This window comes from Callorhinus ursinus, unplaced genomic scaffold (assembly GCF_003265705.2).
Source record: "Callorhinus ursinus isolate GAN/ISIS: 27379988/994484 unplaced genomic scaffold, GSC_fseal_2.0 scaffold44, whole genome shotgun sequence".
NCBI lineage: Eukaryota > Metazoa > Chordata > Mammalia > Carnivora > Otariidae > Callorhinus > Callorhinus ursinus.
The window spans coordinates 3,278,061-3,304,655 of record NW_027397106.1 but is presented as its reverse complement, the minus strand read 5'-3'; the positions used below and the strand labels follow the sequence as shown (position 1 = coordinate 3,304,655).

The window sequence follows — 26,595 nt, the reverse complement described above, 5'->3', positions numbered from 1 at the left end:
CGGGGGCGGGGCCGGGGGCGGGGCCGGCGGCGGGCGGCCGCATGTAGCGCTGGCCGAACTTGCGCAGCTGCAGCGTCGCCTGCTGGTGGAGGTTCTTGCCCAGCTCCCGGGCCACGTCGGGGCGGCCGCTGCGCCGCAGGGCCCGGGCCACGCGGTCCCAAGACAGGGTCGAGGCCTCCGCCGCCAGCCAGGCCGCCAGCTTCTCCCGGCAGCCGTCCGACACCTCCGCGGGCTCGGCCGCCGCCCGCCGCCGCCGCCACAGCCGGCCCGGCGGCACGGACGTGGACTCCGGCGGCTCGGCGCGGGCCAGCCGGTCCTCAGAGAGCCGGGCCAGCTCGGCCTCGACGTCCGGCTCTGGCGCCTTCAGGAGCGACTGGAAATGGCCACACTCCTCCGGGGTCAGCAGCTCGGCCAGACGGACGGCCGCGTGGGGGCCCATGGCGTCCAGGGCCCCCGCCGGGACCAGCGTCCAGCCCCAGAGCGCCAGCGCCAGGGCCTGAGCCCGAGCCGCCATGGCCACCACCGACTGTGACCACGCCATACCTACTGTAGTGGGAGGGGCTCCGAACGCCCACGGGTGGGGGAGGGGTGCCTGGTACCCGTGGCGGGGGGGGGGGGGGGGCTTCGGCAAGCCGGGACCGGGGCGAGGGGGCAGCCCATACGTGGGATCTCCCAGCACCCAGAAACTAGGAATCGGAAGGAATTAGGAGTGAGAGTTTTCCAAGACCCAGGGGTGGGGGACACCCAGTCCCCCAGGAGGCTAAGATCCTGGGCCCTTATATTAAAACTCCTGCCCTAGGCCTGCCGCCTGGCCATCCCACTAATGCCTCAAATTGCCAGGTGTCCCACATCTCTCATAATCCATTCACCGCCCCTCAGCCTCCAGCACAAGCCCTAGACCCCTTGCTCTCCATGATCCAATACCCAATCCCAAATTCTCGGGCTACCTACTAAATACCAAATATTTATAGACTCACCAATTCCCATCCTCCCACAGGTGCCTCCAAACCCTCACCTCCTCTTGTCTGGATGACTTGTCTGGTAAACTCCTCAAGTCCCCACCCCTACTCCACACACACCAGGGCCCCACTCCCTAACCTTGTTTCCTTTCCTGAGCAAGCTTGGTTCGGGCTCTCCTTTGGATCTTGGCCCACAATCTCTTCTGCCTTGGTCACTCCTCAGCTGACAGGTACCTTTTGGGAAGCCCTCCCGGACTCCAGTACAAACCCTTCACCCCTCTCCATTAGGTACCCCTCTTATCTACTGGTACGCTTCGTTGCCCCTCTGCCTTTTTCTGTCTCCTCCATTCCACTGTAAGGTCCATCTGCTGTCCCTGCAGCAACTAGCACAAAGTAGGTGTTCGGTAAAGATTTGTTGGATCCTCGTGTGAATTCTTAACTTGCAAATCAGGCCCTGTCCACAGGCCATCAACCCACTTTCCTCCAAGCACACATGTGACTTTCATCTCCAAGCCTCAGCTCTTCCCCAGGGCAGGAAAGCTCCTCAGGGTGCAAGTGGTCCAGCCTCACTTCCTCCAGCCCTCCCACCCCTGCCCTCGCTTTATGCTCCTGTAACAAATCACACCTATGGTGCTTTCCACCGCCACCAGGAGTCAGGAACGTTTCTGGGCATTCTTGAGATAGCTTGTTTTGGTTTTGTGTTGGTTTTCTGGTCCAAGATAGCCTGTGCATCCTCCATTAGGACATTTCTCTGGAAATTGGTTAATTGAAGGACTTATCTAGTATTAGTGTCTTCCAAGTACCAAATCCGATACCAGACGTGAGAATATAAAATTTTTATATGGTCCTTCCCCAAGCAGCTTTATCCACTTATTTTCAAATGACCCATTTTTTAGTTCTTCTCACCTTGAACAGTGGCTGTGCTTAACCATTTCTGTGTCCTCAGTGCTACAGTGTCTGTACAGAGTAGGAGTGTAATAAGTCAACTGGAGTGTGAGGAAGGTCTAGACCTCCAAAGGCCAAGAGGGTTGGCATCGCTGAGTCCTGGGGCAATGCCTGGAGCCCCCATGTGCAGGCACACAATTGTTTCTCTCACAGGGGAGCTGGCTGCTTTGCGGGCTCTCCCCTTGGGCTTGCTTTGCCCCCTGAAAGCCCAGGGCGTGTGTCAGCCCTGAGCCCGTGCATGCTGGTGCATCTTCAGTAATTTTGCTTAGACCTCAAGAGGTTGTGGGTCCACACCTCCGACAGGTATCTCCATATAGCTTTTTCAACAAGATCTTCCCTCCTAGTTCTCAGGCTCTCAGTTTATGATGAGCTGGCAAAGGTAAGAGTTTGGGAATGGACAGATGGTGGCAGACAAAGGATCCCACGTGCCCCTGAAGACTGGAACTTGGCTGTCTCCATACCCTGCCCTCTGCCCCCTTCCCTCCCTCCAAGAATCAAGTCTAATCTTAGCTCTAGCCAGCAAGGGCAGCTGTCCACATTCCGAGTGCACCAGCCTCTTCAGCCCCTGTTTTCTCCAAGCATTCATTTCCTCATCCATTCACTCATTCAACAAACATGTGAGCCCTTCTTTCCCCTCATACTTTGGGACTCTGGAGATAGGAGTCAGCCCGAATTCTGAGCCTCTGGGAGCTCGAAGCTGCAGGAGGACCTTCCCTATCCAGGGGCTTCTCACTTTGTAGGCCTTAGTGCCCAACGCTGGGTAGGAACTTGCTGCGTGAGAATGAGTACCAGGAGTCCCACAGTCATGTTCTGCTGCAGGACTAGAAACACCCACAGGGTCGCACCACCCGTGGCACACCTGGATGCCCAAGCATTCCCCAGAGGGCTCTCCACATCCTGCTGCCCCCAAGAAATCCTCTGGAAACCACATGTCATCGCTTTAATACTGTGTAATACTTTCTTTTAAAATACAGTCTCTTCTGAGGTAGACAGACCACAACTGCAGAGCATCGTCAGACAGGAGATAAATACGTCCATGTACAACACGCAGCAAAATGAGGTAGAAATGGTTACAGCTGGAGGAGAGGACCCCAACCCCAGTCTGGGTAGAGGAAGAGGAGGGCCAGCTTGCCAAGTCTGCCCTCCCCCAATCCCTGCCCCTGGATTCTTTGGTATGCCCCCCCAACATTGCCAGAGCTGGACCTGCCCTTCCCCCACACACACACCCTCCCCAGCGCCCATGAGGTAGGTGCTAGTAGACTGGGAGCTGTGTCCTTGTGCAAAGTTCCCCGAGGCCAGCAGAGGAGGCAGTGGGGGCCCTGGGTCTCAGTGAGCTCCTCCTCCCCGCAGCTGCCTGCCTCTTGAAGGGAAGGCTGGCATCCCAACCCCACTTCCCCATGCCCTCCACCCCCCCATATACATCCGCACACCTGAGAGAACCCCCTCCTGCCCTGCTCCCTCCAAAGGGCGCTTCCCAGCCGTGCAACCCACGGCTTCTGGGCACCAAAGCCCTGCAGTCTGCCAGCTCCAAGGAGAGGAGGCCCAAAAAGACCAAGAATGAAAAGGAGGGGAAAACAGAGCAGCTTTCCTGTTAGCACTCCTACCTAGGCCAGCACAGGCCCTCAGCACCTTGGCACCTGAAATGTCCCCCATGGACACCCCTCCAGCTGGGAGTGGGAGATGGTAGAGACTGTAGGAGCTATAAGGGTGAACAGGGAATGGGGGGGGGCGCTGGGGGGGGAGAGAGAGAAGAGGTACGGTGAGGGTTTGCACCCTACTTTGGAGCAAAGGTCAGAGTTGTGAAATGGGCTCCCTGAGGGGGAGGGAGACAAACTGAAGCCCCATCAAGGGAAAGTTGCAGGGAAGGAGAGGAATATTGTTCTCACAAGGAAGGGCCCCCAAGCCTGGCCTCTGGTGGAAAGTTTGGGTGGGACTGAAAATAACCACCCCCCGTCTGGGAAAAACAGTCTGCCCATCTCCTTCACCCTCTCACAGCCCCTGGATCTCCCAACCTAGGACCCTAGGATGATGGGAGGCACACTTGCCCCCAGAACATTCTTTTGTAACAGATGCTCACTCCTCCTTGGAGCCTCCCAACACCCAGGGAAGCTGAGTCTGTAGTCAATTTTGTGCCCAACCAGACTTGTGACCACACTGTCTTCTCTCCTGAGGGAATCCTCCTAACAGAAGTTATAGAAGACCTCCGCCTATGAAGGGCCAGGGTGAGAAGACCTCTCTGGGGACTTTCTGCCCAGGTCACCTTCCCATCCGGGCCCTCTCTCTCTGGATCTGGGGCAGGAAAGGGGGCAGAGGGCATCTCTCTGGATAACAGACAACACTAAGCTGGGGGGTGGGGCTCAGGGGGAGAGCAGCAGGACCTACCTCTTCTCAAATCCCACAACCCACTCCCCCACACCCCTGCCTAGAACCTTGGACCTGGGGAGGAAGCCCTAGAAATACATTCCGCTTCTGTCCCAGGAAGAGCAGGGGTTTCAGTGTGGCTCTGGGTCTTCCTCTCCCCTTCCCCACAAGTTTCACTTTGAGTCTCCTGGGAGAATTTGTTGGGGGGGGCAGGGAACACACAGGAGAGCAGCCAAAGTCTAACATTCTTTCTGAGGTCAGTTTCTTCCTGAGTTGTCAAAATAAAACAAAAACCAGCAAATTCTACACATCTTACAAAAATAAGAGGCCTAAAATATTAAACAAGCTACATTTCTGGGATTTCCCCCTCAAAAACAAACAAACAAAAACCCTTCTTTGGGTGGTTTTTTTTTTTTTTTTTCTTTTTTTTCTTTTTTTTTTTTTTTGGCTTGCCCTCCCCCCACCAAGACCCAAGGATGCAGCTGGGAGGGATAATGGGGTGGGAGGGAACTCCCTACCCCCTCCTCCTCAGCCCCTGGACTTCCAGATCTCCTGCAAAGGGACACTGCATTCTTTTGAATGAGAGGGACCAAGAGAAACAGAGAGGCCGGAAAGCGAGGGAGGGAGACAGAAGCACAGAGGGTGATAGATGGAGAGATAGGGGAGGGAGGGGCAAAAGAGAAACAGGGCCAACATATGAGAAAGTCAGTGACAAAACCACGGAGAAAGAAAACTACGCGAATGCAGAGAAAGAGGGGGTAGGAGAGAGCCATTCAGGGAGCGAGGAGACAAAAGGATTGTGGCGAGGGCGCAGGAGTTCCTTAGGCCCCGGGTGCCAGCCCATCCCGGGTCTGCCCGTCGGCAGGGCGGAGATGGCGAGCTTCCCGTCCACAATAAATAGGAAAAACCTGAGTACACAGCGCATATGGCATCTATCTGCCTAGCAGAAGCATTTTCCTTCCCACGGAAAAAAAAAAAAAAATCCACCGGCAGCCCCTCCCCTCCCCCAGCCCACATTCATCACTCCGGCCCCCTCCCAGCCCGGTTTGGTTAAAGACAACCCTCCCGACCGGAGGGGCGGGGGAAGCGGGGCGTCTTGCTCCCGCGGCCTCCCGGCGCGCCGTCAGTGTCCGGAGCCGTACATTTTGTCCCATTCCACGTACGAGTCCAGGTCCTTGGGGGAGGCCCTAGGGCCCACCTTGGCGAGCGCTGCCTCCAAGTCCTTGTAGGAAAGGGGGCGCTGCAGCCCCGGGAGGCCCGCCCCGGCCGCTGCCTGCTGGCACAGCTGCCCCAGCTCGCCCCCGGAGAAGCCCTGGGTGCCCTGCACCAGGGCCGCGAGCTCCCGCTCGTTCAGCGCGCAGCCCTGCTGGGCCAGCGCCCGCTGCAGGATCTGCCCGCGAGCAGGGCCATCGGGCAGCGCCACGTAGAAGCGGAGAGCGAAGCGCCGGCGGGTAGCCTCGTCCAGAGCCGCGGGCCGCGAGGTGGTGCCCACGACCAGCACGCCGTCGGCCCCTGCGCCGCAGCCGCCATCCAGGCAAGCCAGGAGCGGCGCCTGCAGCGCGCCCGCCGCAGCGATGCCGTCGTCCCGAGCCGGGAGCAGCGCGTCCAGCTCGCTGATGAGGAGCACGGAGGGCGGGCGGCAGCGCGCAGCCGCGAAGGCGGCCTGGAGGAGGTGCGCGCCCTCGGCGGCGCCCGGCGCGGCCAGCGTCGCTCCGCGCAGGCGCAGCAGCGTGGCGCCCAGCTGCGTGGCCAGGCAGCGGCCCAGCAGCGCTTTGCCAGCGCCCCGCGGTCCGAAGAGCAGCACGGTCCGCGGCGGGCGCGGGCTGCCGGGGTAAGCGGGCGGCCTGAGCAGGGGCCACACCAGCTCCTCCTCCAGCGCGGCCTTGAGCGCGCCCTGACCTGCCACGTCTGCCCACTGCACCGGGGGCCCGCAGTCTAGCATCTTGCTCGTCACCAGCTCCAGGGCCCCCGGGTCCACGCCCTTGGGAGGCTCTGCCGACGGCACCGCGAAGCCCCCGCGGGTAGCCGGCGCCGGGGCGCGCTCCGGGAACTTTTCAAAGGGCTCGAGTTGCGGGCCGTAGACAGGGGAGCCCAAGACCTTGAGGGGCACGCCGCCACCGTACTTGCCCGACGCCTCCTCCGCGGCTCCCGGCGGCTTCGGCCGGAACCCGTTGCCCCGACACTCGCCGTTGTCCGTTGCGGGGTAGGAGGCGCCGTCGGCCGCCGGGGCCTTGGCGGGCTCGTAGACGTACTTGCGGTAGCGGCCCTCCGCGCCTTCGTCGGCGGCCTTGCGCTTCAGCGACACCCCGGCCTCGGCCGCCTGGAAGCTGTAGGAGGTGGGCGCCGGCCGGGGCGGAGCGGGCGCCGGCAGGGGCGTGGGCGCCGCCAGGCCCGAGGTCAGGTAGGGGGCCGGGGGCGGGGCCGGGGGCGGTGGCAGAGCCCCGTAGCCGGGCTGCGCGGGGTAGCCTCCCGCGGGGTAGTTGTACAGCGGCCCCGAGGGGCCGTAGCCCGGCGGAGGCGGGGGCTGCAGGAGCGCGGCGGGGGGCGGCGGGGGCAGCGCGGTGCCGGTCTGCGCGCAGTAGCCGGGGGCCAGGTACCCCCCGCCGTAGCCCGCCCCGTACTCGGGCGCCGCCGACGGGCCTCCGCAAGCATTGCCGGCGTAGAGGGGTTCAGGCAGGTTCCCGGCTAAAACCGGGGAGCCCCCGAGGCCCCCGGAGCCGCCCCCACTGCCCGACTTGGTTCCCGGGAGGCCCTCGTGGAGTGAGGCCAAGGGGTAGGGTGGCTCCGGCCCTGGCCAGGGCTCGGGGTCTCCCTTGGCGCCGTTGAGGAAGGCGGCGTCGCCATAGCCGCCCAGCGCGGGGCGCTCGTAGGGAGAGTCCAGGACCCCTGAGTACTTCTCTGCGTAGCGCTTGAGGAGGTTGGAGGCTGTGAGGGCAGAGATGTCGTCGTGTGCCCAAGCATAGTGGCAGCGCTGGCGACCCCCAGGGGGCAGCTCCAACTTGTGGGCCGGCGACGGGGTAGTGGAGGAGACGTCCAGGTGCTGTTCTGGCCACTGGTTGAGGGGCTGGGCGTGTTCCGGTGTCCAGTGCATCTTCGACAGAACTGCAGGCGAGAGGGAGAGAAGCGGCTAGAGAGGTCCTGCAGAGCCTCTGAGGGGCCGCCAGCCACAGGCCAGCCCGCTTAGATGGCAGCTTGGCACAGGCCGCTTTCCACCACCCACCACCCCCGTGCCACCCTCCGGGGCCTCCCTTCTGCAGGCACCACATACACAGTACTTGCCTTGGCGGGCACGTCCCAGGATCAAAGCTATCTGAAAACACTTTCCTCAGAGAGGTCTGGAAACGATATGTTTGACCCTAACTTCACCTTAGAGGCAATATGATGATGATTTTGTCCCAGCCACACAAGCCCTGCCCTCTACAACACCTGGTCCTTACTTTCAAACCTAACGTAGTTAAGGGTCAGGCGATGAGTGAGACTCCCAGCCCCTGGAAATAGTCAAACCCAGGTGGGGCTCCTTCAGTAAGGCGTGTTTGCTGCACACCCACCACGTGCTAGGCATTCCAGAAACACTAGGTTTGTACGAAGATGGATGGCCCCGCAGTTTGATAGTCCTACCTGTGCTGTTCACCTCTGCCCTCCCTGAGATTCCAGGGCCCACTTTGGGCCTGAAGTCAGAGACCCCAGTGTGTGGAAGCAGTGCCTCGTGGCCCCTGGGAAATCCTAGGGACTGACCCAGAAGCATTCACTTCCTTTCCACTTAGTTTCTTTCAGTCTCTGCCTGATGCAGTCAGAGCACCTGGGTTCCAGAATGCCCCCTGCACATGCTGGCTGTGTGCCCAGACAGGTGTCGCCATCTGCCTGGTGCCCCGGATGCCTTCCACCACGATACAGAACCATTATTCAGAAGGGGCAAATCCTATTCCAGAGAAGATGGGGAAAAGTTAGGACACGTCATAGAAAGTGGCTCATAGATTTGTTTCTGTAACCAAATAACCAAGTAACCAAATAACTCACTTTGTGAAATAAAAAAAAACACCACCCTACTCAAAAGAAGCAAAAATGTTCCTGGCTTAGAAATCTTGGAACTCTTTTTCATAGACCTCAGGAAGCAGGCCTGTGAGATGTAATAAACAACATCCTCTTAGACAGCCATGCCATAAACATGGCAGAAACGTTCCACAGAAGTTTCTTAACGCTAGCTTTGAGCACCAGCCAAGGCATGAGCCAAACACTGGTAAAAAGGGATTCAGGGCCTGGGGAACAACACTTTCCAGGCACATGGCTCCAAAGGGTTGGCCTGTTCTGAGGATTAAATCTCAAAAGACTAAATGGGCCCGTGGCATGCCAGAGGCGGTTTTTGCTAATGACTATTTCTCAAACCTAAGCTTTTGATAAGGTATGTTAAACGGACAGCTTCAATATTCTTTGTTCAAATTTTTATTGGGCAAACAGTAAGCGTTGTGCTAGGCAACGGGGCAGGTCGAAAGGCAATACGGTGGTTCAGACAGGTGAAAAGGACAAGCAGACGCCGTCGTTTGTGAGGTGGGAAAATAGAAGCGTGTGCCAGGGGCTCTGGAGCTCAGGGAAATGTCCCCTGCCTGGTTGAGAAGACCTCAGCAGGGAGGTGGTGTCTTTACTGGACCTTGAAAGGTGAGGGGCCAAGTCGGCCAGGCAGGCTAGAGGGTTCCAGCACAACGCATTCTGAAAGCCAGGGCGGTGCTAGCTCACACGCCCTATTTCTTCCTCAAGACCCTTTACTGCCACCTTCTGGAAAACTGTTATAATAAATCTACAAATCTCCCGTGTCTATGGGGTGAAGCATGCCCCTTTAAAGGGCTCATGTTCAGTGTGCAGCCCGCATAACTGTACACTGCAAGCCTGGCGGGAGTGCTAAGAAGCGCTGGGTCACCGGAGCCTTGGAAGTGGGTGTGTATGGGGGGGGTGGTAGAAGAGGCTGCAGATCAAGTGGCTTCTGGGGTTCTCCACAGTTGTCCTTAGTTGCAGCGGCTTGTTGACAGCACCACCTCTGTTGGTCTCACTACTGCCTATGGCTGTGCCCTGCTGTCAATGGGAGGGGACACTCTTTGAAAATAAAACTATATTCTCATCCCCACTGCCCTAAGGAAGGCATGAGCCATAGATACTAAAGCTAAAAAGGGAAGTAGAGTTCTTTGAGGTTGTTTGTTCTCCATCTGAGAGGTGACCCTGGCCACCAAAGACAAGAGGTTCGGAGCAGAGAGGACGGACCTGAGTGGGAGGTCTGCGGAGGGCAGGGACGCCGCTCTCCAGCTCCTGCTGAGGGGGGTCTCCCCAGAACAGAGGCATTACCTAGTGTCAGAGGGGGTGATTCCCTGGGACGTCAGAAATCACAAGTGGTTCTGGTTTGCAGGGTTATATGAGGTAACATCAGAGTTCTACAAATGGCGGGGCGCTTGGCTGGCTCAGTCGGTTAAGCATGTGATCTTGATTTCGGCTCAGGTCATGATCTCAGGGTCCTGAGATCAGGCCCCACGTTGAGCTCTATGCTCAGTGGGGAGTCTGCTTGAGATTCTCTCTCCCTCTCCCCCCGCCCCCGTGCTCATTCTCTCTCTCTCAAAGAAATCTTAAAAAAAAAAAAAAATTCTCCAAATGCAAATACTCTGTTGTGAAATGGACCCCAAAACTGTTTCGTTTTTTCTATTTACTATGATCTGTGCTTTGGCTCCTTAATATGGAGAAAAGAGATTTGACCTTGATCACACATCCTAGCATGCTGGGGAAAAAAGCATGACCCTGTCACAGAAGGACACAGACACAGTAAAGAAAACTCTGGATCTGGCCTTAGCCACACACACTTCCTTCACCCCCCTGCCAGACCTTCTGCTCCCCCTCGTCTGCCACTTCACCCCCTGCCAGACCTTCTGCTCCCCCTCGTCTGTCACGTGGTATCCTCCCTGCCCCTCTCACTCAGTTCCTGCCGTGGCCTCAGCCCTCTCCACTCAAGTGCCCACCCTCAAGACCAAATACTCAGGCCTGGTCATCACTGAACCGCTCCATCTCGGCAATTGTGCGCTCAGGGAAGCCACCTCCAGCTCTCCAAACCTGCCGCCCAACCTCATGCCCACTCTCCTGCTCCCGGATTCGCCCCTTCCAGGTGCCTCACCGCCCCTCCCTCAGAGGACCCTGTCCGTGGCCGCTCATGCTGCCCAGATACTGGCCCTTCCATTCCAGGTAATTCGCTGCCCATTTTAGCCAGGGGCACAGCTCCCTCACTTCTGGCCTTCCATTTTCACCCTCATCTACATCCACTTTGCAGCCCAGTATACCTGAGGGGCCATCCACCCCAGCCCTTGACCCCCGTCCAGCCCAGGCTGGGACCTTGCCCCATCCATTAACTATTCCACCCCTCTACTGTGCCCCATTTCCCTCCCCACAGCAAACTTAATTCTTTCCCACTTCCGGAAAGACCTCCTGGACCCTACGTCCCCCACTAGCTTCCAGCCCATCTCTCTGCCCTTTCTCCTTCACCCTATGGCCTCTGCTAGAGGTCCTTTAGACCCCTCACTGGGGCGCGGGGGACCAGGTCAGCAAGTTCTGCTGAACTTAGTCATAGTCACATAGACTGCATCTGGAGACTTCCTCTCACCTCTTCTAAGGGAAAGAACAAAGGTCTGGCCACAGCCAAGCTGCCCAAGGAGCAGGCTCAAGCAACCAACCCAAGGCAAAGGAGAGAAGGACAGCAGTTCGAGGAGAGGGCAGGAGGGGAGGTTGCCTGACCTGCACATAGGCTGAGAATGCTGGCCTACGTGAGCCTGAGGACACCCCTGCACGCATGCCCCTACACTGGGAACAGCACAGATGTGCACAGCTGCACGCCCCGTGCGTATGTGTGTGCGCGTGCATGAACATAGACACACACTGTCTCAAGCTTGCAGTGCAGCCTCAGTTGGGTGCCTCCTGACACACCCATGGCCTTGCCTTCTCCCCCTTTCAGACTCAGGGGGTGGGGTGGGGGAAGCCAGGGGGTAGACCCTGCTGTCTCCTTGCCCCCACCCCCAGGCCAGTTACAGCCCTCCTGATCTCACACGGAGACCCTGGGCCTGGCCCAGCCCACAGGCTCCGGCCGTTCAGCGTCCTGCATCTGGAGGGGTCTCCTTCCCACTACATAGGCCCTACTCCAGTGCCCCTCATCAGCTGAGATGGAAGTGAGGCCAGGCCCCAGGGATTTGTGTTAGGTGTGGGCTTTGAATCAGCAAGACCTGCGTTTGAATCCAGGCTCAGGCACTTACTCTCTGACCCTGAGCAGATTACCTGGCCTCACTAAACCTTAAATTTCTCCATCTGGAAAGTGCATAACCTATGCCTTGTAGAGTGGCCACAAAGATTTAAAAAGGTAATGTGTGTAAAATATGGAGTCCTGTGTGGGGTACAAAATAATATGACACATGGTACAATTAAGAACCCAAGCACTGGCCTCGCCATGCTGAGTGACTCCTAATAACTCCCCTTGGGGTTGGAGGAACTTGGAAAATGTCTGAGGGAGGTTCCCTTCAGCTCTGATAGGACAGATTGCCCCTCATGCCATTTCCCCAGCACCCCAGCACCAGGGGCAGAGCCAGACCCTTTTCTGTGCCTTCCGTGCATTATCTTACGTAGCCTTCACAATGGCTCTATGAGATAACTATTGTTACCATCCCCAGTTTACAGATGAGGAGACTGAGGTACAGGGAGAGGAGACTAATACATCCCAAGGTTACACAGCTGTCACACAGCGGAGCAGGATTCAGACCCCAGTAGTATGACCACAGAGCCCAGGCCCTTACTCTTGCCCGCACTGCCTCCCTGGTCTAGCCCTTGGTTCTCGCAGCCAGAGAAGAACCCAGAGAAGAACCCGAAGGCTTGACAGCCTTTATCAATGCTCATTTCCTTGGTCCTATGGAAATACGTTTCTGTATTTGCCTGGGAATGCGCTATGCCTCCGGTGCTGGGTATCTACCCTTCACATCTGCAGTTGGAAGCACCTACCCCCTGGGGGATCCCAAGCAGGAGAATTTGTGGCTTCATTGCAAAACAGCCCAGGAGAAGCTGTCCCTTACAAGCACTCACTGCCCGAGGCTGGGCAGACAGGTCTTTACTTGAGTCTGCCACCTTCCCTGGGGCCGACTGGGGCCCTGGAGAAAAAGCAACTCTCTCCAGCTGCACTGTTTGGGAAGCAAGGTCAGGCTCCCGATGCCACTCTTTTTCGGCAGACCCGTGAAGGCCAAGGGCCCTCCCACACATATGAGGCTGGAACTCCACTAGACTCCACTACACACACAGTGCAGCCTTTGAACTCCCCGGTGACAAACAGTAATGGCAAGAATTACTGGATGGAAGGGTAAGTAAAGAATCCCTTAAACAACACCCCCCCCCTTGTTTCTAGGAAGTCTTCCAGGATGGATGAGAGATGTGATCTGTCTTCACAAATGGCCAAAACACTCTGTGCACCAGTTTCAGTCCCTGCAGGCCATGCCCAAGACACTCCGTGCATTGGGCCTGACACAGGCTGGGATAGTGTGATTTGAAAAGAAACATATTTAGCCTTTGTCCACTGTTCCTGGCTCACAGCTCTCAAACCCTTGAAATGTCCTAAGCATAAGAGCAATGGGGGCACCTTTCCCTATGGTCTCTTGTCCTCAGTCCCTGAAATTGCTTTGGAGCTATGAAGGTGAAGTGGGTGAGTTATTCACAACAAGCCCCTTTCCACTGCACCTGAGCTTATGGTAATGAGGTGATTTTTTGAAAAGCCCCTAGATAATCTAAGGATGGAGGCTGGTTGCCAGAGGAACCAGCCTTGATTAAAGGGTTGGAACTTTTGGTCACACCCCACACCCCCCATCCACCCAAGGGAGAGGGGTAGAGGTTGAGCTCAATCACCAATACCCAGTGACTTAAGCGTGGTTATGTAACGAAGCCTCCACAAAACCCCAGAAGGATAGGGTTTGGAGAGCTCTGGGGCTGGTGAACACGTGGACATGCTGGAAGAGCCTGTCCTTCCCACACCTTGCCACGTGCATCTCTTCCATCTGGCCATTCCCGAGTTACATCCTTTTAGAACAACCCGGTGATCTAGTAAATAAATTGGTTCCTTGAGTTCTGTGAGCCCCTCTAGCAAAATAAACAGAAGGACGGGGTCGTGGGATTTTAGCCATCGGTCAGAAGCGGGCCGGTCGATGGGCATGTGAAGTGGGGCAATTTTGTGGGACTGAGTCCTTACACTCTGGGATCGGCTGCTTCCTGCTGGCAGAATACTGAGTTCAGTTGGTAGGACCCCCAGCTGATGGGACAGAGCTGGTTGACCTGTGGAAACCCCCACACATGCTGTCAGAAGTGGGGCACGTGGTCATGGAGCGTGAGGATGAAGGAGAGACAGGCCTGTAGGCACTCTTCCTCCACCCCTGCCCCCGTGTCCCAGGGCCGCAGACCCCCTGGGGGGGTCACAGTGACTGTAGGCAAGACGCCTAGCCTCTCTCAAGCATCACGTTCTTCCGGTGTCAAAGGACAGTGGATTCAGGCGGTGGACAGCCACCTTTCTCTCTCTAGGAGCCCTTTCCAGTCAGTTTTATACAAGATGCGGTGGGAGGGGACCCCAAGCATGCAGCGCCAGCACCCGCCTCCAGCTCCCTCAGGAGGTCCCGAACACCCCTTGTGGCTCTTAGAGCAAATCTCTGATTCCGAATGCTGTTGCCCACGGACAGGCCTGGGGGCAGCACGGGCGAGGAGGGGCAGCTGCGTGGCGGCTCCAGACCTGAGTGGAGAAGGGGCAAGGCCACCCTCCTGGGCAAGCTCCTCGGGGCTCCATTATCTCAGCCTGGGACAAAGGGGCCGCAGTGGAGAATCCCATTGTCGGGCAGCCTATGGAAATCTCATTAATCTATTCACCGCGGCTCCCACAGGCCTTTTGTCCCAGGCTTTTTGTCTACTGCTCACAAGTGTTGCCCTGGGGGTCTCTGGCTGCCTGGCAGAGCTTGAACTGACCTGCCTGCCCCCCATCCACTGGGCCCTGCCCCCTCGTGCCAACCCCCAGTTATGGCAAGAGGAGAGGGAGGGGTGATGAGAGGAGCGGAGGACTGGTCACCTGCCACGGCCTTGCACCCGCCACACAGGAACCTCCGGCCTAGCGTACGCCAGAGAGCAGCCCCCAACACAGCTGGGCCCCCAGAACCCCCCCAGGGGGACCCCCCCTGGGGCCTGGCACAGGGCCTAGCACAGGCAGCACCCAATAAGTGTTCAGGGGATGAGCCAGAGGAGGCCAGAGGGGCGGCTGCGCGACTTCCTGCGGCGAGGTGCCGTTCTCTGCCAGTCTTATTGCCAAGCAGCCAGCAGATCGTCTCAGGACACCCGTGTGCCCACCTGCAGTTAGAGACTCGCAGCTGGATCACACTGCGACCCATCCTCAGGGACTCTATCCTCTAGCAGGAGAGAGAAGGTACAAGCAGGCATGGCCAAAAGAAAGGGAGGGAGGGAGGAAAAGAGAGAGAAAAGAAAAGAATGAATTCTGGCAGTTCAGAGATGGGTGAGGCTATGTTTGGGCCGGGGGATCAGGGCAGCACCTAAAATGTGTGTCTGAGGCTGGAGGGCCCGGGGACTAGAGGCCAGTGATGAGGACCCGAGCCGAGCAGGGAGCACTGGCGTATCCGGCTCAGCCGTCCTCACTGCCCACGAGCCCCCACCTAAGTAAACAGTATTTCCAGACCACAACACAAAGTCCCAGGGAGGAGATGCAAGGTCCGAAGAGGCCGCCTCCCTCTGGCGGGTGTTTTTTCTGCCTCCACAGGCTGTGGTCAGGCAAGGACGTCAAGTAGTGAGCAGGGAACAACTCTTAAGATCTGAACCCTCCCTCCCTGTCCCCAGACTCAATCTTGCACTGGAGAATGGTAAAGAACTTGTAGCTGGCAAGGGTGGGGGAGGGCCAAGGAAAGATAAAGACTGAGAGCAGCTAGGTGGCTCAGTCAGTTGAGCATCCGACTCTTTTTTTTTTTTAAAGCTTTTATTTATTTATTTATTTGAGAGAGAGCACAGGGGGGGGGTCAGAGGGAGAAGCAGACTCCCCGCCGAGCAGGGAGCCCGATGCGGGACTCGATCCCGGGACTCCAGGATCATGACCTGCGCCGAAGGCAGTCGCTTAACCACCTGAGCCACCCAGGCGCCCGAGTATCCGACTCTTGATTTGGGCTCAGGTCTTGATCTCAGGGTCGTGAGTTCAAGTCCTGCGTTGGCCCCACACTGGGCATAGAGCCTACTTAAAAAAAAGAAGGGGAGGAAGATGAGGACTGGAGCGCGCCATGAGCTGGAGGAGTGGCAATGGTCAGGACAGGGACATTACTGCTGGGGTCGCTCCCTTCGTGTCTCAGGGCAAGTTGCTGGTCCTCTGTTTACTATCTGTGAACATCACAGGCTTCTCTGATCCCTCCGACCCCTTAGTGCAAGCCAGATTTCCTCCCCGTGCGCAGGGCCTAAAGAATGAGCTCTGCTCCTTCGGGCCTCCAGGTGGTTGCTCACACAGGTGCACCCATCAGATTTTAGTATACGTGCTGCCGAAGGGAGCACAGGTGCACCCATCAGAAATGCTCTCCCTCTGCCAACTAATCCTCTCCCATCCTTCAGGGCCACGCAGGGCCTACCTCTTCCATGCTGCCTCCATGGCCACTCCAGCCCTAAGGACCCTTTGCCTTCTTGGGCAAACTGGACGAGGACTGGACGAGGCCCGTCTTGGCAGCAAGAACAGAGGACATTCCTTCTCCCGTGTGCTGATTCCATCCCCTTTCAAAGCTCAAGGCCAGTATTCCCTCCATTCTCCCCTCTTCTGCATGGTCTGTTCCCCTGCTAGTGATCCTTCTCATCACACAAACATGTTGTTATTGCTCCCATTCTAGAGGGGGGAAAAAGCTCATAATATAATCTCTTGCTCCTCCTCCAGCTACATCCCATTGCTCTCTGCTTCCTTTTTGCCCAAACAAAACCGAAACAGGTGAAAAGTTGCCTGCACTTCTATTTCTGGCTCCTCCCCTTCGGTTCTCTCTTGCACCCCCTCCAACCAGGCTCTCACACCCAGTACTGCAGTTGCCTGTGCCCATGGCCACCTTGTTAAACCGGTGGTCAGCCGTCAGCTCGGCAACACAGCCTCAGCCGATCCTTCCTGAAACTTCTTTACTGGGCTGCCCACCCCCCTCTCCTCCTCAGCTCCTTTCACTGCCCTCCTTTCACCGATGACCACACACACACACACACACCCCCCGCCTACTCGGAGAGCCCTCTGTTCTCAGAGCCTTCTCTCCACATTAGTTTCATCCAGTCTTGTGCCCTTGACCGGTGCCGGTAACATTGAGGATTCCTGAGCATGATTCTCCAGCCTAGATGTCTCCCCTGCACTCCCCACTGGCACATGCAACCTTCTTTCCAACACCTCCACCGGAATATTTAATTGGTATAATGACATGTCCAAAAACCAAACCTCTGACTTCCTCACTCCACCCTGAACTACCCCTGCCTGTCTTCCCCATCTCAGGAAATGGCAGCTTCATCCTTCTTTGTTGCTCAGTCCAGAAACTCTTGGCCTGACCTCATACCTCAGACCAGCAAATCAGTCTGGCCCTGGCTTCAAAATCTATCCAGAATGCAACCATCTCTCACCTGGATGCCTATAGCAGCCTCCTGTCCCACCACCCGTTTTTTACCCTTGCCTCCCACTCTCTGTTCTCAGAATAAAAGCCAACGTCCTGTGGCGCCTGGCTGACTCAGTCAGGTGACCCACTCTTGATTTCAGCTCAGGTCATATCTCAGGTACTGGATCAAGCCCCGTGTCAGGCTCCACGGATCAGCAGAGTCTGCTTGAGGTTCTCCCTCTCCCTCTCCTTCTGACCCTCTCTCCCCGCCACACTCGTGGGCATGCTCTCTCTCTCTCTCCCCCCAAATAAATAAAATCTTAAAAAAAAAAAAAAAAAGCCAACGTCCCAGGAGCCTGGCTGGCTCAGTCAGTAGAGCATGTGACTCTTGATCTTGGGGTGGTGCGTTTGAGCCCCACGTTGGGTGTAGAGATGACCTAAATAAATAAAAGCCAGCATCCTCACAGTGGCCTACCAGGTCCTAACGATCTGCTTCCCCTTGGCTCTCCTGCCATTCTGCCTGCCGTTCTCCCCTGGCCTGTCACCCCTCCAGCCACACTCCTACTCTGGCACGCCAGGCCGGCACCCACCCCATGCCTGCCACACTCTTTCCCCCACCGGTACACGCTCACACCCTCAGGGCTCTGTCCACTTGTCACTTCATCCCACACTGGCCCCTCCACTTGTAGCTCTTTGTAGCCCTCATCATAATCTGCCGTGCTGGTTGCTTTAGTGTCTAGTACCCACTAGAAAGTTCCATGAGGTCCGGGAAACAAAAGTTGAAAAGTTGCCTGTACTGCTGTTTCTGTTTCCTCCTCTTCCATCCTCTGGTTTTGTTCACCGGCCTATCTCAAACACCTAGGACAATGCCTGGCACACAGTAAGTTTTTGATAGACCGTAGAACAGATGGATGGATGTTTGGGCCGACAGAGGCGCCGAGAGGCTGGAAACTGCCTCTGTGTCCAAATAAAAAAAGGGTGACTAAATCTGAGCCAACACGAGATGGTGAGGGTGGCAAGAGGCCGAGCCAGGAAGTTCCCTCTGGAGTGGATGGGGAAGGGTGTCTGGAAGGGCAGTTCGTGTCTGTGAACACCAGCAGACTTGAAGGGCACCCTGGCTGGACTTGAAGGGCACCCAGCCCACCCCCTAGGAACCACCACCTGGCCTTTTTTTTTTAATCTCCCTTCTTCTCTCTTCCCCTTGTTAGGCCTCTGGGAGAGGACAAAAGGGGCGCTGGAATTCCCATCAAAGGCCACTGGACACATGGTAAAGAGATTAGGACCCTTGGGATCCTGCTTCCTCGAGGTAGTGAGGCCTCCCCGCCAGTCTGGCTCCTCTCTGGGATGGGAGGTGTGTGGGGGGGTGTGCTCTGGCCCTGGACTCCTCATATGTCAAATGCCAAACAGCAGGAGGTCAGCCTGAGGGGGGGTGCTGGCCAAGCAGCCCCCATCTGGGGTGTGTGTGTGTGTGTGTGTGTGTGTGTGTGTGTGTGTGTGTGTATGCACGTGCGCTGGGGGGAGGGGAGAGTGCAGAAATCCCTGCCTGTGTCCGCGGTCAGGGCCACAGACAAGCTGTGACCATCTGTTGTCTTCTGGAGAGGCCAGTCCAGGGGCCCAGCACCCTTGAGGATAACCCATCCCTTTCTCCCAGCCTTCTCGTGTTTGCAGAGAACTTCCATGGGCTGCCATTTGGTTTCACCCTCACATCTTCCCTGCCAGACAACCATATTCTCCCCATTTTACAGAAGACGAAATGGAGGCTCAGAGAGGGGGAGTGATTCTAGCAAGGTCATAACAGCTAGTAAGAGAGGAAGCTGGGACTCTTCAGCCCATTCTGCCAACCCCTCCCTTACCCCAGCCTTGGCCAAGGTGCCTGGGCACCAAACATGGGGCTCTCAGGCATAGCCTTTCCGTCTATCCCTGGCTCACTGCTTAGTGCCAGCTCAAGATTGCCCCACAGCCCCCTCTTCCAGGAAGCCTTCTAGGACTGACACCCCCAAGGAAGTTCTGAAGATGCCTCAAAGGATAGAGCTCTATACAGCCACTCCTTTCCCACCCTGGGCCGTTGATCTGTCCGGTGGTCTGTTGGTTTGGCGCCCTCGTGTCCCAGGACCTCTTAAGGGCAGTGCAGCCCTGCCCAGGAGCAGATGATTCCCTAACCACTTGGGGTCCACCCTGGGGCTGTGGCGGCCTGGCAGGCTGGTGAGAAAGCCTCTCATGCTGGAAGGAGCCCAGCCCAAGGTTCACGCAGCCAGGAAGGGATCTGCACCCAAGAGCTTGGCTTCAGCGCCTGAACAGAGCCTGGAGTTCAGTGCTGCCCACATCACAGCCGCTAGCCACAGGTGGCTATTCGAATTCAAGTTCATTAAAATGCATGAATGACTTTTAAATGTAAATCATTTATTATTATTTCTCAATTATTAAAAATAAAAATGTATTAGGAAAGTTAAAGTTCAGTTTCTCCAGAGCACTTGCCACCCTCCAAGTGCTCCGCAGACACGGGGGGGGGGGGGGGCGGCAATATGGGACAGTGCAGACGTCATCGCAGAAAGTTCTCGTGGACAGCACTGCTCTAACCGCAGCCAGGGCTCCGTTCTGCCAGGGTGCATCCCACTACAGCTGGAGCCTCCGAAGCTTTCTCTTGAACTTGAACGGAGCCTGCCTTCCTAGGGGTCTCCAGGTAAACTTGGGACTGGGACTCAGTCTCCTTTCCTTAGGATTCCTAGGAAGTTTTCAGAGCTAGGCAGGGCCCCAGCTTCTCCGGGGGCCAGGGAGGGAGGGTGGACTAGCTGGACCACCCCTCCCCACCAGCCCAGCCCTGCACGGCCCACTGCCCTCAACCTCAGGGCAGGAGAGGAGGGGCAGGCTGAAAGGGAGAGGACGGTACAGCAGGACAGTTTGTCATCTGGCCCTTCGGGCTGCGCTTCCTTCCCCCCCCACCCCGTCCCCCCTTCAGCTGCTCAACACCCCTCCCCCTCTCCAACCATCCTCATCCTCATCAAATCCCAAGGACAGATGGGGGCCGGCTGCAGGAAACGTGACCACAGTGAAAGCACTCTCAAATGGCAACAGAATCTGGGGGTCACAGCTGTGTCCCCCGAGGCCTGGCCAGTCCCTCATGTCCGGCCTGTGTCAGCCAGGCCTGGACTAAAGCAAATTTCAGGGAAGGGGGAGGATACTCAGGAATCTTAGGGGGAGGTTTAGGGGTCTGTAGGTGCTGGATTATTCCAGCAGACACAGCCCCAGTTAAAAATGCAGTCACTCATGTGGTCACTCATCCATCCAGCCATTCAGCACACACTAAGTCCCCACCAGGTCAAGATGTAATAAGAGGATGTAAAGACGGACAGGTGGGCTCCCCAACCAGCTTGACCAGGTAGCTTGTTCTGGACTTAATCCTCCGTCCGGGCTAGAGGAAGATCCTTTGTCTCTGCCCAGTGGTCTGAGCAGGATGGACACCCCCCCAACACCCTCCCCTCAAACAGGCACACACGCACATGCACACGCGCGCGCGTGCACACACACACACTCCCAGCTGCTGCCATGACCCCCCCTCCCCTGGTCTCTCTGACCAATCACAGCACTGAAGGGCAAGTCCCACTGCCCAGAGCCCCCAGGGAGTGTATTAGCACATTTGAACCGCTCAACCCGCAATGACAAAGCCTGGGGCCTTGGGAGGAGACACAGCAGGAGGGGTGGGGGCCTGTGGGGAGCGTTCCTCCCTCCCCTCCCAGGGGAAAGCTCAGGAGTAGATTAAGCATTCTGGGGCACAGAGGAATTTGGGGGCCCCAGCTCCAGCAGTGAATAAGCGATCCATAAAATCCCAATTTACACACTCACTGATCAAACGGCCCATCTACTACCCCAGGAGGTTGGGGGTGGCTGCTGGGCTTCCCCCACTCTTGCAGAAGGTCCTGGGGAGCCTGGAGCTGGACCCAGGACACAGGCTCCCAACGTGTTATCTGCAGCCTCAGTCCCACCCCCAGTCTCCTAGGGGGCATCCATCCCCCAGGCCCGGGGACCTGCCTGTACCCGCTGTGATCTGGCGGCCATCTTTGTCTGCCCTCTGTGAATAACAGCTCTTTCTCCCCGGTGCTGCCCCCAGGGCTGCCAGGGCTGGCTTCGGTTTCATCAGAGCTGCTAATCACTTTTCCAGCTCTGAAGCTCTCCTCCCCACCCCCTTCTTTCCAGCAGCCCCTCCGTGTTTCTTCCTCTTGGCCCTATTTCTGATGCTGTAGCTGCTGGGGCAGGCTCCGAGCCCTTCCCACCACCACCTCATCTCTCCCCTCCCCCAGGCTGGAAACACTGTGTGGCAGGGCTGGGTACCCACCTCCTTGGAGACACCAGGTAGGGAGTTGCTACCCTTGCCCCTTCCTCAAAAATAAACACAATTTGTCTTCACCTGCCTAAATGTTGTTTGCTTCACTTAGTTAAGGCTGCCTGGAATTTCAGCAACTGAAGACCATTCTGGTTCACAAACATCCTCTTTGAAACCACATACACCTCTGGGAGCTTCCAGGCCATCAGCCACTCACCCCTCGTGAAGGTTAGCAAGGCTGACTGACCTCTGCCTACTGCCTGCTTGAGATGAGCTGCACTGGGCATGTACAAGTTTTCCACACATTTCAGGCGAGGGAATTGAGGTAAGGGCAGGGCAGCCCACTCTGCCACCCCCTCTTCTCACAACTCGGGCCACCTTGGAGTAGTTAGGTATGGACTTCAACTCCTAGGCCCTGGGGACAGGACAGAAAGGGAGGGAGGGGTTGCCCTATCAAGTGCTTTCCAGAGGGCTCAGAAGGTCAGGCTGTCTCCCAAAGGCCACCGCACACTGGGCCAGGGCCAGGTCTCCACGATGTCCTTCAGCCCCGGCCACGGGCTGCTCCCAGGGACCCTGGGGTGCAGCCTGGACCCACTAGCAGCTTGAGTTAGGTGTCTGAAAGCCAGCCTGAAAGACTGACCCGGGGCAGGATCTCGGCACCCACCCTAGCAAGCACGGGGTCCATCCGGAGGTCACGGTCCCACCTCCCCACTGTGGCTCACATGGTGCAGGAGGGAGTCCCTCTCAGATGTGGGACAGGTGTCAATCTCTGTTTCCTCTGGTGTGAAAGGAGTATGGGGGGGGTGGTCCCACCCAGCATCTCCCTCACTGGGCTGGCCTGAGGGTGGTACTTTGAAGACTTGCTAGAAGGGGGCCAGGGGCTGGGACAGGACCCTAGGGCAGGCTCTGACTTGGCTCTTAAGAGGGCTGGCTAGATGCTTCAGGCTGGGGAGAGTGGGGTAGGGGGAGAGGTGCTCTCCAGGGCCCAGAACAACCCAGTGGGCTTGAGGGACTCCAAGGAGAGAAGTACAAGTCCCGACCATTAGCTGGGCCCAAGGTGGAGAGCACCCCTGTCCTGCCCCTGCCTGACCTTCTGGTGGGCCTGCGGAGGCTATGTGGGAACTGGGCTCACCACACTGAACCCACAGCTGCCGAGACATCCTAGCCTGACCCCGGGCCCCTCTGACCTGTGTCCTGGGGCAGCTCTTGGCAGCTGCCCCCCTGCTAATAGAGGGAGGAGCCTCAGGGCTCTGCCCCTGCACCCCCCACCCCTACCCCACAGCCACCACTTAGAAGCTGCCCGGGCAAGGTCACCTGCCTCTTCATGTCCCTGTTGAGAGCCCCCCACACCAGACCCAACTTCAACCTGAGCCACACTTCCCATGGCCCCTGAGACTCTTAGGGGAGATTTAAGAATCTAGATGAGACTCTCTGGGGCCCCCTAGATGCCCACCAAGACCTCAGACTTGACATGCCCAGAGAAAACATCTGTGCCTTCTCTCTGCAGAATCCGTTCACCGAGGCCGGAAACCCGGGAGGCCACATATCACTCTCCCTCTTGCAACCTCCTCCCATCTAGCTGGCCACCGAGTCCCCTGACACGGTTTGAAATGGCACACAGCGCTCACAGCTCCCCCCACAGCTGGCCCCACAGCTGGCCCCCTTGTCCTCTCCTTCTTGACCCTTCTTCTGGACGCCTGCCAGCGGGTTCCTGCCGTCTGAAACAGACTCAACTCTCTATTGACCTCAGAGTGGACGCCAAACCCCTCAGCCTAGCACCGGAGGTGGACCCGTTTGTCCTTCCTCCCAGCCTCAGGCCCTGCCCTTCCAGCTCCTTCTAGCCCCTGCAGCCATATCCGTCCATTCTCTGGGCACTACGCATTCACACTTCCAGGCCTTTGCTCCATCTGGTTCCAGAACGCCTTCTCCCCAGTTCTGCAGCAGGAGTGCTCCCACACTATTATGTCACTCCGGGGCTGTTGCTGGCTCCTTCCTGGGTTCCCCCAGCAAGTGCTCTGCCCCTCTGTCCTGCCACCGAAAGGCCTTATTCAGAGTTGATATCACCAGTTAAACTGGGCTCCCCACTCCCTCCGTGCTCAGAAACCCCCGCCCCTGGGCCTTTGCACAACCCTTCTCTAGCCCAGCAGCCCATCTGCTCCCTGCCTGCCCTGTCCTCTCCCTCCCAAAGTCCTCTGCCCAGAAAACCTTCCCTGATACAATGGCAGTGGGAGAAGCAGGGCCTTTGAAGTTTCTGTAGTAAGTACTTGTTCTAAATAATTCTTTTTATTTTACTTTATTTTTTTTAAAGATTTTATCTAGGGGCACCTGGGTGGCTCAGTCGGTTAAGCGTCTGCCTTTGGCTCAGGTCATGATCCTGGAGTCCTGGGATCAAGCCCAAATCGGGCTCGTTCACTCTCTTTCTCTCTCTCAAATAAATAAATAAAATCTTTTTAAAAAAATAAATAAAAGATTTTATCGATTTGAAAGGGAAAGAGAGAGAGCACATGAGCAGAGGGGAGGGACAGAGGAAGAAGGAGAAGCAGACTCCCCACTGAGCAGGGAGCTTGACACGGGGCTCAATCCCAGGACCAGAGATCTCCCCACAGTATGGAGACAGTGGGAGCCATGCATGTACAAGGCTTGTGGGGGCCTCAATGTGTGGACACTCGGACGAATCAAGCTTGTGCGCTATGGAAGAAGCTGTGGCTCCGGGGCTGTCAGGGCTGGCTGAGCCCCTCCCAGGGTCTGTCTCCCCATGGGTCTGTATCTGGGGCTCCTCCTCACTGCGGGCTGGGCCCTGTGTGGGTGTGGGATGGAGGATGAGGTCAGGGCTCTTGACCAGTGTTCAGTCATAGGCCCCTTTAAAAAAAATTTTATTTTTTAAGTAAGCCGTATGCCCAACATGGGGCTTGAACTCATGACCCCGAGATCAAGAGTAGCATGCTCCGTGGACTGAGCCAGCCAGGCACCTCAGTCATAGGCCCCTTTTGTAGGCTAGTAAATCTGCGGTCTGTTCAAAACTACTTTTTCAATGCCTAAGATAAAAATATATGCAACTACTTACTTGTCAATCATACCTCAATACAGCTGGAGAGGAAAATGAAATTTAAAAAAATACATGGGACTACAAAAGAAATTAAGAACACCTGAATACAGTTTTACCACGAACTCATCTGGGGTCATGGACCACAGGCCTCAGCCCAAAAGACTAGATAGAACCTCCCCTCCAGCCCCACCACCCCACCCCGCAGCCAGGTGTAAGATCCAAGGTTGACTCGAGTCAGTTTGGGTGGCATGTGACCTCCAAAAAGCTTAAGCCTTAAAGACTGGGTGATCCTATGTTCCTTGGCCCCAGATATGCCCCCCTCCCATGCATGGGGGGGATGTGGGAGACAGAACCAGGCCTGAGCAGAGGGCAGGAAGCAGGCCCAGGCAGCCCACCCAGGCTCCCCTAGTGGCCGCCCCTGCCCCCTCCTATGCCCTTCCCAGCCCTGGGGGTGCCGAGCTAAGTAACTCCAGCTATGCAGCCTGGCCGGTCTACCTGGGCGTGAGTGGGCAGGGCCGTCCTCAAGGGGGTGGCCCCCCACACCTGCAGGGCCACAGGAACAGAGAGAGAAAGAGAAAAAAGGGAAGGGGGAGCTAGGCAAACACCAAACTACCATGACAATTCCTTCGGTCTCTCTGTCCCTGGATGGGATCCCAGGTCACATGCCAAGCACCGTTCTAAGGGATCTCCACACATTCGTTCACTGAATCCACACAATAACCCTAGGAAACAGGGATAGCTGTTCCTGTTATAGAAGAGGAAACCGAGGCACAGTCAAGCTAGGGCATGGTGACACCCACCGGGGATTTCTGGCTCCAGATGCTCTTCAGCCGCTCATGTCAGAAGCAAATGATATTGTTCCCATTTAACAGCTAAGAAAATGGAGGTATCTGTTGATTCCCACCATCCTCATCAACCTCCCCTGTCCCTTTAGCCTCTTCCTTCAATGCCCCCATACTCAGCCACAGACCCCAGAGTTAGCACATTCCAAAGTGGGTATCGCGGGACCAAAGGCATCCTTGCAGGCCTGAGCCCCCAGCCCCGGTCCCACGGTCCCACGGTCCCACGGCCCGGAGGGGAGTGATCAGAGAGGAGCAGGGCAGCCAGGGTGGGGGATTGGGAGCGTTCTCTCAGGAAAGAAAGACTCTGAGGACCCATAGCTCCAAATATCTCCACGTTGGGTGGCAGACCGTGCAGCTCTGCATAGTCACCCTCCTCAAAAGAGGTGAACCCTCCATGAAAGATGTTTGGCTACCTGTTAGCTGTCTGAACATGTGGGTTGGCTCTGGAAGGGATGAGCTCCCCATCAGTAGAGACATTCAGCGCGAGACACTATCTTTCCTGAGAGGGGCACTCCAGGCTGGCTGAAGGGCTCTTCCTTCCTCTCTACAGGTTTTCTGGGTCATCCCCACTTGCGTGTCTAATTGGCACTGCAAACCCAACAAGGCCCACAACGGAACTCCTGGCCACCCACCCCCATCCTCCAGCTGCCTTCCCCACCCCATTGAGGCACCTCGATCTTTCCCAACAAGAGGCTCACACCCTAAAACTCCAGCCTGGGGGCTCCTGGGCAGCTCAGTCGGTTTAAGCATCTGCCTTCAGCTCAGGTCATGATCCCAGGGTCTTGGGATCGAGTCCTGCATCAGGTTCCCTGCTCAGCTGGGAGTCTGCTTCTCCCTCTGCCTCCCACCCCCACTCACGCTCACGCATGTGCACCCTCTCTCTCTCAGATAAATAAATAAAATAGATAGATAGATAGATAGATAGATAGATAGATAGATAGATAGATAGATATAGATAAAACTCCAGCCTGAAGAGGGCTCCAGTATGGAAGATGTAACCTAAGAATGGCCATCCCACACAGGACACGTCCATCCGAGAAAGGAGGAGTAAGGGTCAGGCTGCTAATGAATGCTGTCTGCAGAGCTGGGTGGAAGGGGTGACCTCCCCCCACGGCCAGTGTTTCCAGGGGGCCCCTCTGCCCCAAAAGAAACAGGCAGACTGGGTAGGGGCAGAACCACGTGATGTATGTGGTGGGGAGCAGGGGTGGGCATGGTGTTGGTGAGTCATCTTTCTTCAGTATAACCTGAATCCCACCAGTTTTCTTTCCCCACTGGCCTAGAAAGAAGAACCAATCGCTGCAGACTCTTGAGCATCCAAGAGCCAAATAGGCCAGTCAGCAGCAGGGGGACTCTCCCAGCTTCCTATGAATTCCCACTGAACTGGGGCCTCTGTCGCCTGGGAACAGCCTCCCCCAGGGGAACTCAGTCCCCTTCAGACTCCACCGGTGATGGCGGGGCCCCGCTGTCCCTGAGTCCCTGGTCCCCGGCCACTCCTGGG

General features: G+C 57.0%; 2 protein-coding genes across 3 annotated transcripts in view; both read right to left on the bottom strand.

Moving 5' to 3' along the window:
• TMDD1 (transmembrane and death domain 1) overlaps positions 1-527 on the bottom strand; it is a 1,386-nt gene extending 859 nt beyond the window's left edge. The window contains exon 1 of the mRNA XM_073881850.1: positions 25-527. Coding sequence (XP_073737951.1) covers positions 25-514 — 490 coding nt within the window. The 5' untranslated portion in view covers positions 515-527. The remainder of the gene's footprint in view (positions 1-24) is intronic.
• A 2,309-nt stretch (positions 528-2,836) lies between these two features.
• FIGNL2 (fidgetin like 2) overlaps positions 2,837-26,595 on the bottom strand; it is a 47,486-nt gene continuing 23,727 nt past the window's right edge. For both annotated transcript variants that reach the window (XM_073881963.1, XM_073881964.1), the window contains one exon: positions 2,837-7,367. In XM_073881963.1, the coding sequence (XP_073738064.1) occupies positions 5,389-7,356 (1,968 nt within the window). In that variant the 5' untranslated portion in view covers positions 7,357-7,367 and the 3' untranslated portion in view covers positions 2,837-5,388. The remainder of the gene's footprint in view (positions 7,368-26,595) is intronic.